At 39.6% G+C, this 14,927-nt stretch overlaps 3 protein-coding genes and 1 pseudogene across 3 annotated transcripts; all 4 read right to left on the bottom strand.

The window, feature by feature from the left end:
* Nucleotides 1-192: 192 nt before the first annotated feature.
* LOC111320546 (uncharacterized) lies at nucleotides 193-2,109 on the bottom strand. The gene is made up of 3 exons (XM_022923199.2): nucleotides 1,796-2,109; nucleotides 1,250-1,342; nucleotides 193-794 (listed from the first exon to the last, which is right to left on the bottom strand). The coding sequence occupies exons 1-3, from the start codon at nucleotides 2,080-2,082 to the stop codon at nucleotides 701-703; spliced, it is 474 nt and encodes a 157-aa protein (XP_022778934.2). The 5' UTR covers nucleotides 2,083-2,109; the 3' UTR covers nucleotides 193-700.
* Nucleotides 2,110-2,903: 794 nt separating this feature from the next.
* On the bottom strand, nucleotides 2,904-8,010 carry LOC111320556 (uncharacterized). The gene is made up of 3 exons (XM_022923209.2): nucleotides 7,508-8,010; nucleotides 4,593-4,715; nucleotides 2,904-4,504 (listed from the first exon to the last, which is right to left on the bottom strand). Exons 1-3 carry the CDS (start codon nucleotides 7,810-7,812, stop codon nucleotides 4,384-4,386), a joined length of 549 nt encoding a protein of 182 aa, XP_022778944.1. The 5' UTR covers nucleotides 7,813-8,010; the 3' UTR covers nucleotides 2,904-4,383.
* Nucleotides 8,011-9,021: 1,011 nt separating this feature from the next.
* On the bottom strand, nucleotides 9,022-11,404 carry LOC111320390 (BTB/POZ domain-containing protein 6). The gene has a single exon (XM_022923064.2). It carries the CDS (start codon nucleotides 11,160-11,162, stop codon nucleotides 9,783-9,785), a length of 1,380 nt encoding a protein of 459 aa, XP_022778799.2. The 5' UTR covers nucleotides 11,163-11,404; the 3' UTR covers nucleotides 9,022-9,782.
* Nucleotides 11,405-12,293: 889 nt separating this feature from the next.
* LOC148721855 (BTB/POZ domain-containing protein 6-B-like) lies at nucleotides 12,294-14,328 on the bottom strand (annotated as a pseudogene).
* Nucleotides 14,329-14,927: the final 599 nt, after the last annotated feature.

Here is a 14,927-nt window from a genome sequence, read left to right as displayed (position 1 = left end):
AAAAAGATCTGTCATGCTTCCAAATTCCATTAAGATGGTCGGGTAAGCCTCATTTTGTAAAAACTTGGTGCGTGATGATTTTTCTAACAACAATCTGGGATTGCTGTCACTGAAAATGGAGGACATTTTGAATAAGTCAGATACCCGCAGGGCTTTCCTTTACTTTTGTGGTGTAGGTAGCATCGGCCTTGCTTTGGTTTACATTCACCGGCATCACAGTGACGTTTATTAAAACGATCTTACAAAAAAGAGATACAGCAACTGGAAGAACTAACTTATCTGAGACTTAGTTTCAATCTGATCATCAGCTATACTTTTGTGTTCAACTGTTGTCAATTGCAATCAGGTTTTTCGGACCGATGTGAATTATAACGAGAAAGAAAGAAAAGAAAGTTTTGTCACCCAATATTGGAGGTAGCTTGGTGCGCTAATAAACCTTTAAATGGTAGCATCATTTTCAGTTCTATTTCCTTGCACAGTTAAGACTGATGTTGATTTTGCCCTGTTGGTCATTTTCTTCAATTTTGTTACACTTCAGATTCAGTGAATTTACCCATTAGTCAACTGCATTGTTGTATGACAACAACTTGAATTACCCAAGAAACAAAGTACTACGGGAACCAGCCTTATTTCCAACTCTAGAAACGAGTCGAACAAAAGAATGACTCTTAAGCCACGTGACTAGTTCGCTTATGTCAAATCACGTGTCCTGAAGAGGTTCCTCGGGACCATCAGTAGAGGCTAGCGGTTGGAGTTCACGGCGAGAGACAATTGGCCCGCCTTGTTTTAAAGCACTGCAATGAGATGATACTGAATGCTAAGTAAATACAGGGAGATTCAAATGAAGAACTTCTCGGTAAAATGAATTGTTTTTTATCGTTCATTTTCTGCTGAGCTACGGAGTAGTTAGGTTAGAGTATCTTAGAATGATTTGGCCTTAACAATTAAAGTTTCAATTATAAAATTCGAGTTGAATTGATCTTTGCAATACCTTACCATCGCCGTTCCTTTATAGTTTACTTTTCCTATCTTATTGTTTATCTGTCTAACCAAATTGTATTCTAAGATTTCTCTGAAGTTGAGGGTAAGTTTTCTGGAATCAGGAAACGAGGAAAAGAGAAAATTCTGTTAATATTAGACTGTGTCTAGCCTTGCACTTTTTTCACCAAAACGGTGAAGAAGACATCAGTCAATGTGGCAAGTGGACTCACCATTACAGAGTAATTGTTTTCCAAACCTATAGACTTACCTATTTGTTTGATGATTCGAAGCACCAACCTCTGCCAAATTGTCCGCAGGCGTCTCGCCAATGAAATGATCACCAACAAAATAGCCTTTTAAACTGTTGAACAAAACAAAGCAAAGCAAAAATTAAAGCAGGACACCATACCTGTCAGCCAAAAAGCAAAATATTTACCCCAGCCCTCCCCTGTTCCTTCCCTTGTCACCCCTTCTTGATAGCTTTTCCTCCTTCACCTTTCCTTTCAATCTGTTATAGACTAATGAAATCACTGCAGTGACTCATATACCGAGTAGCTCTTCGTCAACTATGGCAAGGTTGGGTCAGAATTTGTAGCACTATTGTGTCTTTTTTTTGCCGCCATAGAGATGAAAACCACAACAAAATCTCCCATTATGAAATACCGCCTTTAGAAACGGGCTACCGGCCGCACCAGTGGTCAGGAAGTTTAACAAAATTTTCTAATCCTCTTCTACCTTTTTAATTGAGTAACAATTTGCTTATCCACGAAACTCTTTCTGATCGAGCAAAGGCATTTTAAAATTTATAACTTACCTTGTTCCATCTTTGCGTGTGAGCTCACCGTATCCATGCTTCTTGTTATTGTGCATGGCGCCTGTGTACTTATCCCCGTTTAAATAAACAACAGCATCCTCTTCTCTAGAAACCTGTTCAGTTTCTTTCACGAACAGAAAATCATCTTCTGCATCGCAACAGTCGCCGCAGTGAAAGCAGGGTTCACAGTATTGAAAGCAACAAGGATGACGGCAGCGAAAACTCTCTCCAAACTCGATCAATTTACAGCAGTAACACAAGCAGCATCTGGAACAAGTGGCACCCATGTTTAGCTTGTGTCTTACTGCTGAGCCTGGAGAAAGCGTGATGTAATGTAATACTACGGAGGCCCCCAGAGGTCAATGTAATCCTAATTTCATATCAACTATTGTTGAAATGTTAATCGTGTTATTTGAAGGTCAAATTTTGTTGATCTATGGCGCGATTTGTTTTTTATCCAAGGAGAAGACAACTATTTGAGTATATTTAGTTCGCAGGAATCTATTTACAGAAGTTCAAAACAATTATAAGATTCATGCCTAACTCCGGTTGTCTTAGATGCATCCACCCACACCTACGTGTCACGTTTATCCGTAAACAAGAAAAACAAAAACAAACAAACAAACATCAATGCTGCAACAATGGGCCGTTTTCGATATATTCAAATCCTAACATGGGTCCGAGGTCTGGGGGAATAAAACAAAAATAAAAGTAATCAATTATTTAACTCTCAACCTCGACATGATTTCTTCTGTTTTATATCTCCCCCAAGCCTCTGAGCCAAGTTTGAATTTTGATATATCGTAACTGGCTTATTGAGCAATAGCCTTCGTGTAGCCGCACCCTCCCCCCGCGCCCCGTTTCTCCACGGGGGTAGGGTGCGGCTTCACGAAGGCTAATTTAGCAAACAGTCATTATTTATCGCTACGGGGAAATCAGGCAAATTTTAATAACACAACAAAAATATCTCCCGACCCTCCCCCTCCCCTGGCAATGAAAAGTGATCAATCCCTACACTGCAGAGGACGATTCTCAATGATCATTATGGTATGAGACTCAGGCGATTTCCCCCCTAAGTCACTGGTGTGGAAAATAACGAACGATACGATTCATTTTGCATAGTTTTCTACGGTTTATTCACTATCAAATTCAATAACACGGAGCTTCAAATAACACTTTCGGCACACATTTGTTCATATGTCTTTAAAAATAGTTTTATGAGGATCGGTATGTTCACCTCCGTTTACATAGCTGTGCAAGGAACAGTGCTAGAGAATTCGGCTATTGAATACTTACACCTTCAGTAATTTAATTTACTTTACTTTAAATTTATATAAACTTACTTTATATCGAGTCCTCAGAGACGAAGTAATTTCTCATAGGGCATAGGTAAAAAAATAAGACCACATCCTCTAGCTATAGCTATAGCATGCTGTTTCAAACCCAGAAAAATTGTATCATTCGCCGGATGACCAGTAGTATTTAGCACCGCCGAAAAGCTTCGATGTGCACCTTGTGCGCACAATTGTTTGCCCAGCCCGGAAACATTACAGACTCTTACACTTGTATCGCATGCTCAATCATTTTCGGCAGTGAACAGAATAACAAACAACTTCTCAAACGGCGCGCGTAATTATCATTCCTTAATGTAAGTGCATGTATACTTTCTTGGCCTCGTTTTAGACTGAAAATAGACGGTAGTTAATCACCAGTGGAGGCGCGGTGGCCTCATGGTTGGTGCACTCGACTCCGGATCGAGTGGTCCGGGTTCGGGCCCCGGCCGGGGACATTGTGTTGTGTTCTTAGGCAGGACACTTTACTCTCACAGTGCCTCTCTTCACCCAGGTGTATTAAATGGGTACCGGCAAATTTAATGCTGGGGGGTTAACCCTGCGATGAACTAGCATCCCATCCAGGGGGGAGTAGAAATACTCCTAGTCGCTTCATGCTACAGAAACTGGTGGAGTTAAGCGCCGGCCTGATGGGCCACTGGCTCGTAAACAGACTTTACCTTTAATGACCAGTGCCCCGTAAACACGTGAGAAAAATTGGGCTTGTCACGTCTGAAAGGAGTCTATTTTCTTGAAATATGCTACAACTTAGTTTTACACATACTCAACCTTACGAGAAAGATCTGCAAGTTTGTGACAGAAGCAAAGAATATGGTCCACTTATTTTCACCTGTCGAGCATTTAAACTTTTCAATGTTAAAGCTCACAGGAAAGAAAGCTTCACCCACTTCTGGGCGTAAAATCTACCTCTTCCTCTTAACTATGTAAACTATTCTTAAGTTTTCGAGTGTGCCATGTTCTCCAGTTAGTTATCAACAACCTTGTGGTTGTGTTTTTGTCTTCTGAAACTTCACTGGATCTAGCTCGTACAAAGGTTCAGGGACCTGCCCCACAGTGTCACTTAGTACTTAAACTTATACATTTTGACTCGTGGCATTTATTTAATATTACACTACCTGCTAAGAACCGAGCTTCCATCGAAAAGGCACAAAATTAATGCAAATATTACGATATTTTCAAATGAAGTCTGTTAATTGAATGTGGCAATGAATCTTAGACGAAAGGGTCGTAAGTTTGTTACTCATTGCCGTTCTTAATGGTTGAGTAGGATTGTGCGCCATTCGTGTCCGAGTTTATCTTTTGTTTCTCTTCTTTCCAGGCTTGATCGATCGCTTCTTGATCCTCTTTTCTTGTTCCACTAATGAAGAAAAACAACGCTCACTGTAAGAATCCAAAAGAAACTGCGTTTATCTGTTCTTTGTGCTCAAAGCATCATGGGTACTTACGACGCATCGCCCTCCTCGCCCGCTTGAATCTTGCTGAAGGGTCGTGACGTCACAGGACTCCTTCTCAGTCTCTCGTCTGGTTTCTCACCCACATATTCATCATCGTAGAAGAAGCCAACAACTCTGTTATGGGATAAGTTGTACAAAAGAAATCAAGACTCAAATATGACAAATGCAGGCTGAAAATGGTATTTGTTAATTAGACCGTGACTGGCAAGAGTGTCTAAAGTACCCATAGATATACCAGTGGTCTAGTTATTCTTTGAAGAGGGCATAGAAATTGATGGCTAGTAGGTTAGCGCGCAAATTCTTGCATGTCGCAAAAACACACTCAAAGTTTTCAGAAAGGCCGATCAGATCTGAGAGAAATCCTGAAACTCCAAGTTGATTGAACAAGTCATGATGGGTTTCAGTCTTTCATTGGATCGTTCAAAAGAGTGGGAGTTTTCTCCACCAATCAGAGAACGCGGCTGAATAGAACGAATCTAATCTAGCATCACTTTCGACACTTTAAAATTGCTTTGTTCAAGGGATGACCTTGCTCATTCTTTAAGCTTTAAACAGAGCCTCGACTCTTGCACCGATACGCTCATCTAATAGTTTTGCGCACTCTTAACTTTTTTGTCGATTAATGCGATGGTCCTACCGCATCTCGTTAAATGTGACAAATAAACTTCTTTATCAAAAACTTTTCTTGAAAATACAGGGGCTGAAAGCGGTAACATTTTTATATAATCATGAAATTTTTTTTAATGATAAAAAATAAAATCATGATATATCTTTCCTCTTTCATCGAACTAGGAAATATGAAATGCTTCCTTTTTATTAGATATTGAGACTATTTTCTTTTAATTCATGGTGGACTCCTTCAGTCTAACTAGTTACCTGAAATACAATACTTCGGAATCAACAGATGTAAACGGTAATAATTATTTAAAGCTGCGAGAGATAAAGAAGAATATTAAGTCTGGGCAAGACAAATATAAATGCATTCTTGAAAAACAAAGAATGTATGTTCATAGTGACAGAATGCTTGGGGAAACATAACTTTCTGCCCCCATTGTTACTTTTAATTGGACAGAAAGCTGTTTTAAAATGATAAATATCGAACGCTTGCATATGGATTCGATACATTTTTCAATATTGGCTCAAATGGTAAAGATTGGAGCGAGTGAAATGTTATTATATATTTGTTTCGATAGCTTTTCAGAACACTCTAGACCTATTGGTATTGAAAAGCGCAAAAACCTCACTTAAATCTCTGTATAAACCTTTAAGGACCTTGAAATTAACGAATTCAGGTATTTTCGACCTAGGAATGAAACTTATCGTTTTGTCGAGTTAACGCCCCTTTCCCATGAAACGATAACGTGGAGAGAAAAAGAAATTTTCATAAATTTTGAAAAAACTGGTGTTGCCATGGTGACGAAGTTGCGACGAGAAAAATAGTTTGTCTTGATATTGGATAACAGAACATGTCTCGGCCGGGCAAGAGCTTGCATTTAATGCTCTTTTACTGATAAACGGATGAAGGTAAGCTTAGGTTTATGGGCAGAAGTTTCTACACAAACCGAGTTAAAACGGAAATCACTCTCTGATCTCCACAACGTTCAAAACCTTACGAATATTGTAAGTTTCCATCCATAGATTTCGAGAGATTTAGGTTTGAATATCAACAAAAATGCGGTGAGCTGAAGTAACAAATTGAATTGCAAATTTTTCCATTATTGTCTGACTTTGTTAGACGGCTGAAAGATATATATGGTATTGTCCATTGTCGAGGCTTTGACGTGTTTTAAAGATCGAATATAAACACGCCCTGTTTTTAAAACTGATCGAAATGTTTTGATACCCGATATGACAAAAACTACCGCTCCGTATAAAATTTGAAGCCTTTAATTGATCATTCAACGGTGCTTTATCAAATCTGCATTTTTGAATATATCGCGCACATGATCTGTCTAGAAGGCATCTAAATGATAAACTGCCAAAATGAACCCACCCGTTGGTAACTTAATCGTGTTTCCCTTTCTCTATGTCTTTGCACTGCTTTGCATCTATCTAAAGGGTGTACTTTGAATTGCTCCTTTTCTTGTGAACTAAATTAAACGCCAGACGTGAAACTAAGTAACAAGAGTAAGCTTTTTAAAAGATATACAAGACTTTTATTAAAAAGGAATCATGGGGTGATCTAATTACTTGGATTTTAAAAGGTTCGATCAGGCAAGAACTTTCCTCAAGAAAGTTCGCTTAAATTGCGGTTAATACTAGTTTCTCGTTTAGACGGTCGCCATCACGATAATAAAACCAATCTCACTAAAAAAAAAAGTAGCCATGTTCACTTTGAGATCAATGCTTGAAAGATAAACAACAAAATTTAGCTTATTCACAATACTGATCGTGGTACAAATTTATTACGAACTTTTTAATTGTTGCACTCTTAGAATATTATTCTGCCATTTTCCGAGTCACTCGAACTTTGCTGTAAGACTCGCTCGAATATCAATTCGATGTGACGTGCTGCCATAAAAATACTTTATGTGGAAAACAAAGAAAAACCAATCTTCGAACAATTAGTTCAACAATGGCCATTGCTTCGTCGACGTACAAAGAAAAATGATTTTATGAACTTTTTCTCTTTTTTTTTTCCGGGGTACTAAACAGCTTTTGGTTCGAAGCAGTCTGGCGTGACAATTTAAACTAATTGCGAAACTTTTCAATCGAACTCGTTGTCAAATAACCCGTCAAAGTGAATTGAATGTTTTCTAAACAACTGTAAGTAATATTCTGTGAGAAAATGGAACAGAAGCAGCTTTTGAATGCCTCAATTGCTTCTCAAACACTTTTGTTTAAGTAAACTCTGAACCGAGCATAAATTAAAAAACAAAGTAGATTTGCAGTACGCGATTACTTACTGTGTTCCGTCCTTCTTCACAAGTTCTCCATAACCATGTCGCTTGCCCCGTCTCCATTCACCAACGTACACGTCCCCATTGGGATATTTATACATCCCTTCTCCGTCATCCGGCGGCGCTTCTTTATCGTTTTTCGTTGGATTAACTGGGTAATACTCTTCATCAGAAAAATCATCGCAGCAGTCACTGCACATCCACCAATCTCCGAACCAGTGCTTGCAGCATCGACAACAATAACACTTGGGACCGCATTCACAACACCTACAGAGATGACACTGGCAAATCATGCTCATACACGACCCCATCTTGTCAAGCGAGAATAATTTCCAACTTGTTTTTTTTCTGAACTACGAGTTTTGAAGCGACGTTTGGTCGTATGATGGGAGTTGTCGAGGAGGTCACGGTGCGAATAAATAATTCTAAATGCACGGTGATTAACATACGCTAAGCTTTTGAAGCGGCGATTCTAAAAGGGGTCAAAGCGCGTGACTCATGCATGAATGCCTTAAAAACAAACTCGCGCGGTGAATGAATGACTAACTCAAAAGGTAAGCGCATGCAAGCAATATGACCCTGAGTTTTCAATTTTTTGAATTCTAAATGCCGCCCCTTTGGGTCTGATAACTAATATAGAGACGTGAGAACTTACAGCTTTTTCAATATTTTGACGCCGATATTATTTTTTTTCTGAGAGTTCGCCTTACCCTCCCCATTACAACTTCCGTTTCCTGTTTACATCGGCATCTTATTTTCTCGTTTAATCGTTCTAACCACTCGGCTGTCGCTGAATCACCCTGTGACAAGAGGATCTCAGTGGCGTCCACCGATAGCCTTGAAACGGCCAAGACATTTTGCCGTTGGGTACAGAATGTAAACCGCATTAAAAATCTCTGGTGACAACAATGGAATGATTTTAACAGTTAGCCGTAAAATGAGAAAAAATTTTAACCGTTAGCCGTACAATCCTTCACCCCATCGAGGAACCTCTAACAACATTAATTAACATTATTAATTAACATTAATTAACATTATTAATTTTAATGCAGTATAATATCCATTTTCTAAAACCGTTCAATCGTACAGTATTAATCAAAACACAAAATCTTAAAAACCTTCACAAACGTCATGGGTAAAACCAGGTAATGGGCTCCTGGTAAAACGCAATTTAATTCTTTAATCCCGAGGCTGAGTGATTGGCACATAGTTCCTCCTTATAATATCAAAACTGAATCAGACATCGAGATCACGAGAATAAAGGAAATGATCTCCAAATATAGAAGCTCTAAATTGATATAGGTGAACAGCAAATTCTCCTTTTCGACGCTTTAGGAAAAGTATGGTGAACAGTATGGAGAATATGCATCCCGATATGAGGAGGTAAAGGGTTAACACAATTTGACTTAATGACAAGTATAGACGTGATCTGAAGTTTGAAAATTCCGCGTGTGAGCTTTTGAGTGCTGTATAGGCGATAAATATGAGCATTGAAGTCAGACAACTATAGCTTCTGTAGCTCATGTTCAGTGTGCTTTTATTTCCAAAATAGTTATACATTATCATGTAAACGTCATACTAAAAATTAAGACCTGCAGAAGAATCCAGTTTCCATTTCTTTTGATCAAAAAAGCAATGACAGTACTTATTCAAAAACAGATCTACACGATGGGTCTGCTAAAAGACTGGACTCCATTCTTCGTTGTGGATCTCCAACAAGATATGAGAACCAGTCTTGCTGCAAAGACTTGCTTTCTGGAACATTCATCAGTTCGTCCGTTCTAGTAGCGATCGATTTACCCCTCCCGAGGCAAAAAAAAATTCGTTTTATAAATAGCATATTCACAACTAACCCCACATCCCACTAACAGTGGAACTTAAGATTCAGCGTCCTTTTTAGGATATAACTGATATCATTGCTGACTGAATATTACAAATGCGGAGAAGTAGCGAATGCATCCACGAAGATTTGCCAAAATGCAAAATGGGGCCCAACCTAAAGAATTTCCTCTAGGTTTGCGCAATCTGTCGAAACTGTCGTAATAAGGCTATAAAGCCGTTGAAGAGTTTTAAATTGGGTCGAACGCATGTTTTCAACACTTCAGTGATAGGCCTCAGTAACCAAGTAAGCCAGCCCCGCGCCTAGAAATTACTAACTGATTTAAGGAAAAAGTAAAACTACAGCTTATTCTCGCTTAAATGTATATTCTACAAACTAAAAATAGTAAGTGTCATACATTTTTGCTTCGCGATTTTGTTTTTTTGCATCGAAGATTAGGATTCATTTCTTCTTCATAACGGCTGGCTGAAATAGAAGTGCCAATACTTCTCCTATGTAGTGATTATCAGCTGGAATGGGGGTGAATTTTCCGGAACAAACACCAGACACTAAAGTATTTGAGTTAACTCTGTTTCGATTGTGTTCAGAGTCGGGTTTTTCTGAGTAAAAGGGCATCAAAGAAGAAGACAATACGGCGAAACTAGAGTCATGCGTGGAACCTGTTGAAGTTTCAATAGTGTAACAAAAATTTTCATATAGGAGAACAGGTCTATCAAAAATTACATTAATTCTCTTAATTCCTGGCCTTTCTCGTTCCAACAGAGATTTGTGGTTTTTGATCATTCGCAAAATTTTGCCTCCTCTGGAGACAGACACGCTCTCAGGGTGAGAAACTTTTGTGATGATGGTTACACCGCACAACCGAATCGGCCTTCTCAGTGTGAATGTTAGCACTCCTCTTTTCCACCGATGCATCTTGTCCAAGAAAGACCTTGACCCAGAAGTATGGCTCCATTCAGTACCTAGCGCACAGGAATCAGCGGACACATCGCCTTTTGTTCGGGGATCAGACAAGAACTTATATGCGCCGGAAATAGAGACAGAAGAAAACTGCTTGAGGACATCGATTATCTCATCTGAGGGAATCACAGCGTCTGAAAACTCTTGAGGCGACATGACTGGAAACCGAATTTTCCTCAACAATTCCTCTCCTAGGAGTGACCTTTTGCTGGCTCCATCCACAGCCATGGTTTCATCTGCGCATCTTTTTGTCGCCCAGCGATCCACTGCTTTGAACAATGATACCTCATCGATGCGTAACGAAGATCTTTTGACGACATCGAGCAATAATTCATGACTGAGCTCGGAAAACGAATTATCATCCATGATTTCTTTTGCGTTGTAATCGATCACTTCCCAGCAGCTCCTCTCCAACTTTTCATGGTTTAGTTTCCGAGCATGAGGGACGATACCAAAGGCATTTAGCGGCTCCATGGCTCGATCTAGGAATTCATTACACTTCGCCGCAAGCGAAGGAACGTCGTATTTATCAGCTAGATACAACAGCTGGATAGCGTTGTTCTCATTTTGAAAACTCGCATCGTCGCAATATAAGAAACGCAGAAACTGGAGGAAGATGTCTGGATCAGACTCCCCAATTTCAATCGTTTCATTCGTCTCGCGCAGCTCCCCATAGAACATAACAAAGAACACAGGACTGCTGGTGGCGAGGACATATTTGTGCGCTGAAATGATTCGCTTTTCGTGATCAGGAAAGGCAAAGTTGATGTCGCTCATAACAGGATTGTTATACATGTGCATGTTTCTCTCCAGAACTGTGCTCTTTCTGGTCTGCCATCTTTCTTCACAAGTATCAGCCATGTTGTCTCAATTTGATTAAGCCCTGATCCAAGCAGCTGTGGAATTGAGTCAAATGGCAAGCATACCAATGTAAAAGCGGGAAAAAAGCGCCTACGTGATGTTTATGCGATGCCTACAGCCTTCTATGCAATTCAAATTTACGGTAGGCAATTCAAGTGTGAAAGTCTACTTCGTAAGAAGGTTTTTCTTTCGTGTACTAAAATCTACTTGAGCAACTAGAGTACAACTTGATTGCGATTCAAAAATTAACTCACTGGGAATATCACTAAGTCTTATTGGTTGGAAGTGGATATGAACAAAATGTTCACTAAAAACTACAAAACTTTCAAAACGAAATTATCGGCGGTGTTATCAGCTTGATTGAGCTTAGAGTAATTGGAGAATGCGAGCTGGACGCTACGAATGCAAATAAACTGATACTTGGAATAGTCATTTTGGACAAAGACTTTGCGCTTGCGGACTGATAATATTAGTGAGGGCAAATTTTCTTCCCTCTTACAAAGTTGATTCATCATGGTTTTTCGTGGAGATAACTGGTTAGGAAAGCCGACGAAAATAAAAGAAAACAAAAACGGAGATGGAGCGGTAATTATTTATAAATGGGAGGGGGAGGTAGGTAGGTAGTGGTGTTGAAGGATTTTGGGGATGGTGTTGATCATATATATAAGTCCACCCTAGCTGAATTTCACCGGCTGCCGTATTCTGATTGCATTGTTTGTGGACTCGGCTCGCGATATCTGATTGATTTCCAGTAGTAGTCCAGTACACTTCGTTCACATTCTTTAGAACTCTTGCTGCTAAAAAATGAGCTGAAACTAGTAATGAAAATCTTAAAAAGATCACCGAGACATTTTGTACGCGTACCTTTAGATCTTGGAATAGTATTCTTTAGTAATTCAGCAATCGAACGGCTTTGTCGGTTTCAAAGTATTTGAAAACTGTCTGTTTAGTAGGTTTGTTAATAGCGATATGATTCATGTAGACCACTGTATATAATCCGTTACTCTTTGAACACTGTTACTAATCATTCGAGAGGCTTAGTGGACAAGTGGTAGATACGGCGCCTAGTGTCAACTGACGTTTCTTTGATAAAGATTATCAATATTACTAAGTTACCAATGTTTCACACCGCAAGCTGATAGGGGGTTTAATAACTTCCAAGGACATTTAGTTATATCCCACAGCCCTATCATACCTACTCGATACCATAATTATTACGATTTTTATCATCACTATTGCTATTATTATTAATGTCATCATTATTATCGTTATGACTACCTTTAATTTTATTATTTATCATCGTCATCGTCATCATGATCATTATTATTATTATTACTATTATTTTATTTTGCATACAAACGCAGCAAACATGAAAACAGCTTCTTGGAATCGGTGACTACTATCGATTCACGGCTTCGGTTGGGTAGAACTGCTTTAATAACAAGGCACATCAAAGCTAAAAATTGGTACTGCTTGGATCGAGGAAAAGACATTGCGGCTGGCGCAGCCTAAAACTGAACAAAGCACACTTCTGAATTACTCTCTAGAATTTTTTCCCTTCTTCCTTCCTTTCTCATTTAGCTTCAATTTACACTTTACTTGTGGAGTCTCATACAAAAGTGCTAGTACTTCCCCACTGTGATGAATCTCTGCCGGTCGGCGTTCTCCAGAACGAACGTTAGACATTGGATTGGTCGTTCTGGCGTTATCGCGGAACCAGCCACCTTGTTGTGACGGAGATCCCAGCGGAGAAACAGACCAGAGACTCGTTGTACTTTCAATGGTGTATGGAGTACCCTCATGTAATTGTACAGTCCGGTTGAAGGTGACATCAAATTGTCCTTGCCAAAGGTTCCAGTTTTCGTGTTCATATTCTCGTCCATGTTTTCGTTCTACTCTAATTTTCCTGTCCTGAACCACTATGATATTTTTACCCTTATGAGTGATGGACACACTCGCTTTAAGAGTGATGTGCGGGTTGCTCTCGGTAGAAGCAAAAATCCTCACTCCACATAACGAAATGGGCTTTTTCAGAGTGATTGTTGGCACCCTTGTTTTGTCAGGATGCTGTATGCAATCAAGTAGAGAGAAATGATAATCATGTGCCCTGCGTACCTCATGAGTAGATACTTCGTGGCCTTCCTCTCGGGGATGTCCTGAGAACCTGAGTCCATCAGGAATGGGAACAGAAGTAAAGTACTTGAAAACATCAATAATCTCGGTTTTTGATAAAATATCTGAAGGAATTACTACTTCCGAAAACTGGTTAGGTGACATAAGTGGAAAACGAACATTCTGCAACAGTTCCTCCCCCAGCTCAGACCTTTTGTTCGCTCCATTGACTTCCTTGCTTTTCTCTTTGCATCTTTTTGTCGCCCATCGATCCACAGCTCTCAACAACGACACTTCGTCAATGCGTAACGAAGATCTTTTCACAATTTGGGACAAGAATTCATGACTGACCTGGGTAAACGAACCAGCAGCAATTTTTGTGTTGTGTTGTCGATCACTTCCCAGCAGCTCTTCTCTAGCTTTTCATTGTTTATATTCCTGGCAAAATGAATGATGTCAATGGCATTTTGCGGCTCCATGGCTCCATGGAGGAAATCCAAACACTTCGTCGCAAGCAAGGGAACGTCGTACTTATCAGCTAGATACCACAGCTGGATAGCGTTGTCCTCATTTTGGAAAGCGACATCGTCGCAATACAAGGAACGTAGAAACTGGAGGAAGATGTCTGGATCAGATTCTTTTATTTCAATCGTTTCTTTCATCTCGTGCAGCTCCCCGTAAAACATAGCAAAGAACACAGGACTGCTGGTGGCGAGGACATATTTGTGCGCTGGAATAGTTCGCTTGCAGTGATCAGGAAAGGCAAAGTTGACGTCGCTCATAACAGGATTGTTAAACATGTAGATGTTTCTCTCCAGAACTGTGCTCTTGCTGGTCTGCCACCTATCTTCACAAGCGTATCGCTTTTCGTCACTAGGAAAGACCGCGGTCAGAGAGGCGTCTTCGTTTATGACAGGATTGTTAAACATGTGCATGTTTCCCTCCAGAAATGTGCTCTCACTGGTCTGCCACCATCCTTCACAAGTATTCGCCGCGCAGCCTGTCTGCATTTTAGCCGATTCTCAACAACAGAGGAATTGGATCAAATGAAGCACGTAGGCAAGTGTATGCGCAAGACAATGCTCTCATACTTATTCATTGATGCTTAACCTTGCATACAATTCAAATTTATTGAAGGGAAATCAGGCGTTAACGATGCAGACAGACGCAGCAATGGAAAGACTCTTTTAGCACATTTCACCATTATTTTGTATGGCTTTTTATTGCTGTGTCTGAACTAGAAAATCAGATCGACATTCAAATAGACTCATCGTGATATTCGCTTTGAATAATAAAAAAAAGAAAACAACGCCGAGGTCATGATTAAGAGATGGTTTACCGAGCTTCGTTTAATCAATCAAGCACTAAATCATCAACAAACACATATTTTTGATTCCATAAATTCTTCTCTATTGATCTGCCTCCTTCTTTTAAAACTTTTTAGCCTCGATTCTTACAGCAGTGGTGTCCCTTAAAGATCTGAGCAATTATGTTAAAGGTGAGTTATGGCTGTTGTGTTATACAGTGTCCCTCGTAGAAAGTGTAAAAGATTTTCTACAGTTCTCGGCACTGAATATGCACTTGATTTATCACGTGATAAATGTAATTGATTCATCACTTTCCAGTGTACTTGATTTATCACGATAAATGAAA

This window comes from Stylophora pistillata, chromosome 10 (assembly GCF_964205215.1).
Source record: "Stylophora pistillata chromosome 10, jaStyPist1.2, whole genome shotgun sequence".
Taxonomy (NCBI): domain Eukaryota; kingdom Metazoa; phylum Cnidaria; class Anthozoa; order Scleractinia; family Pocilloporidae; genus Stylophora; species Stylophora pistillata.
This window is presented reverse-complemented; position numbering and strand designations above follow the sequence as displayed.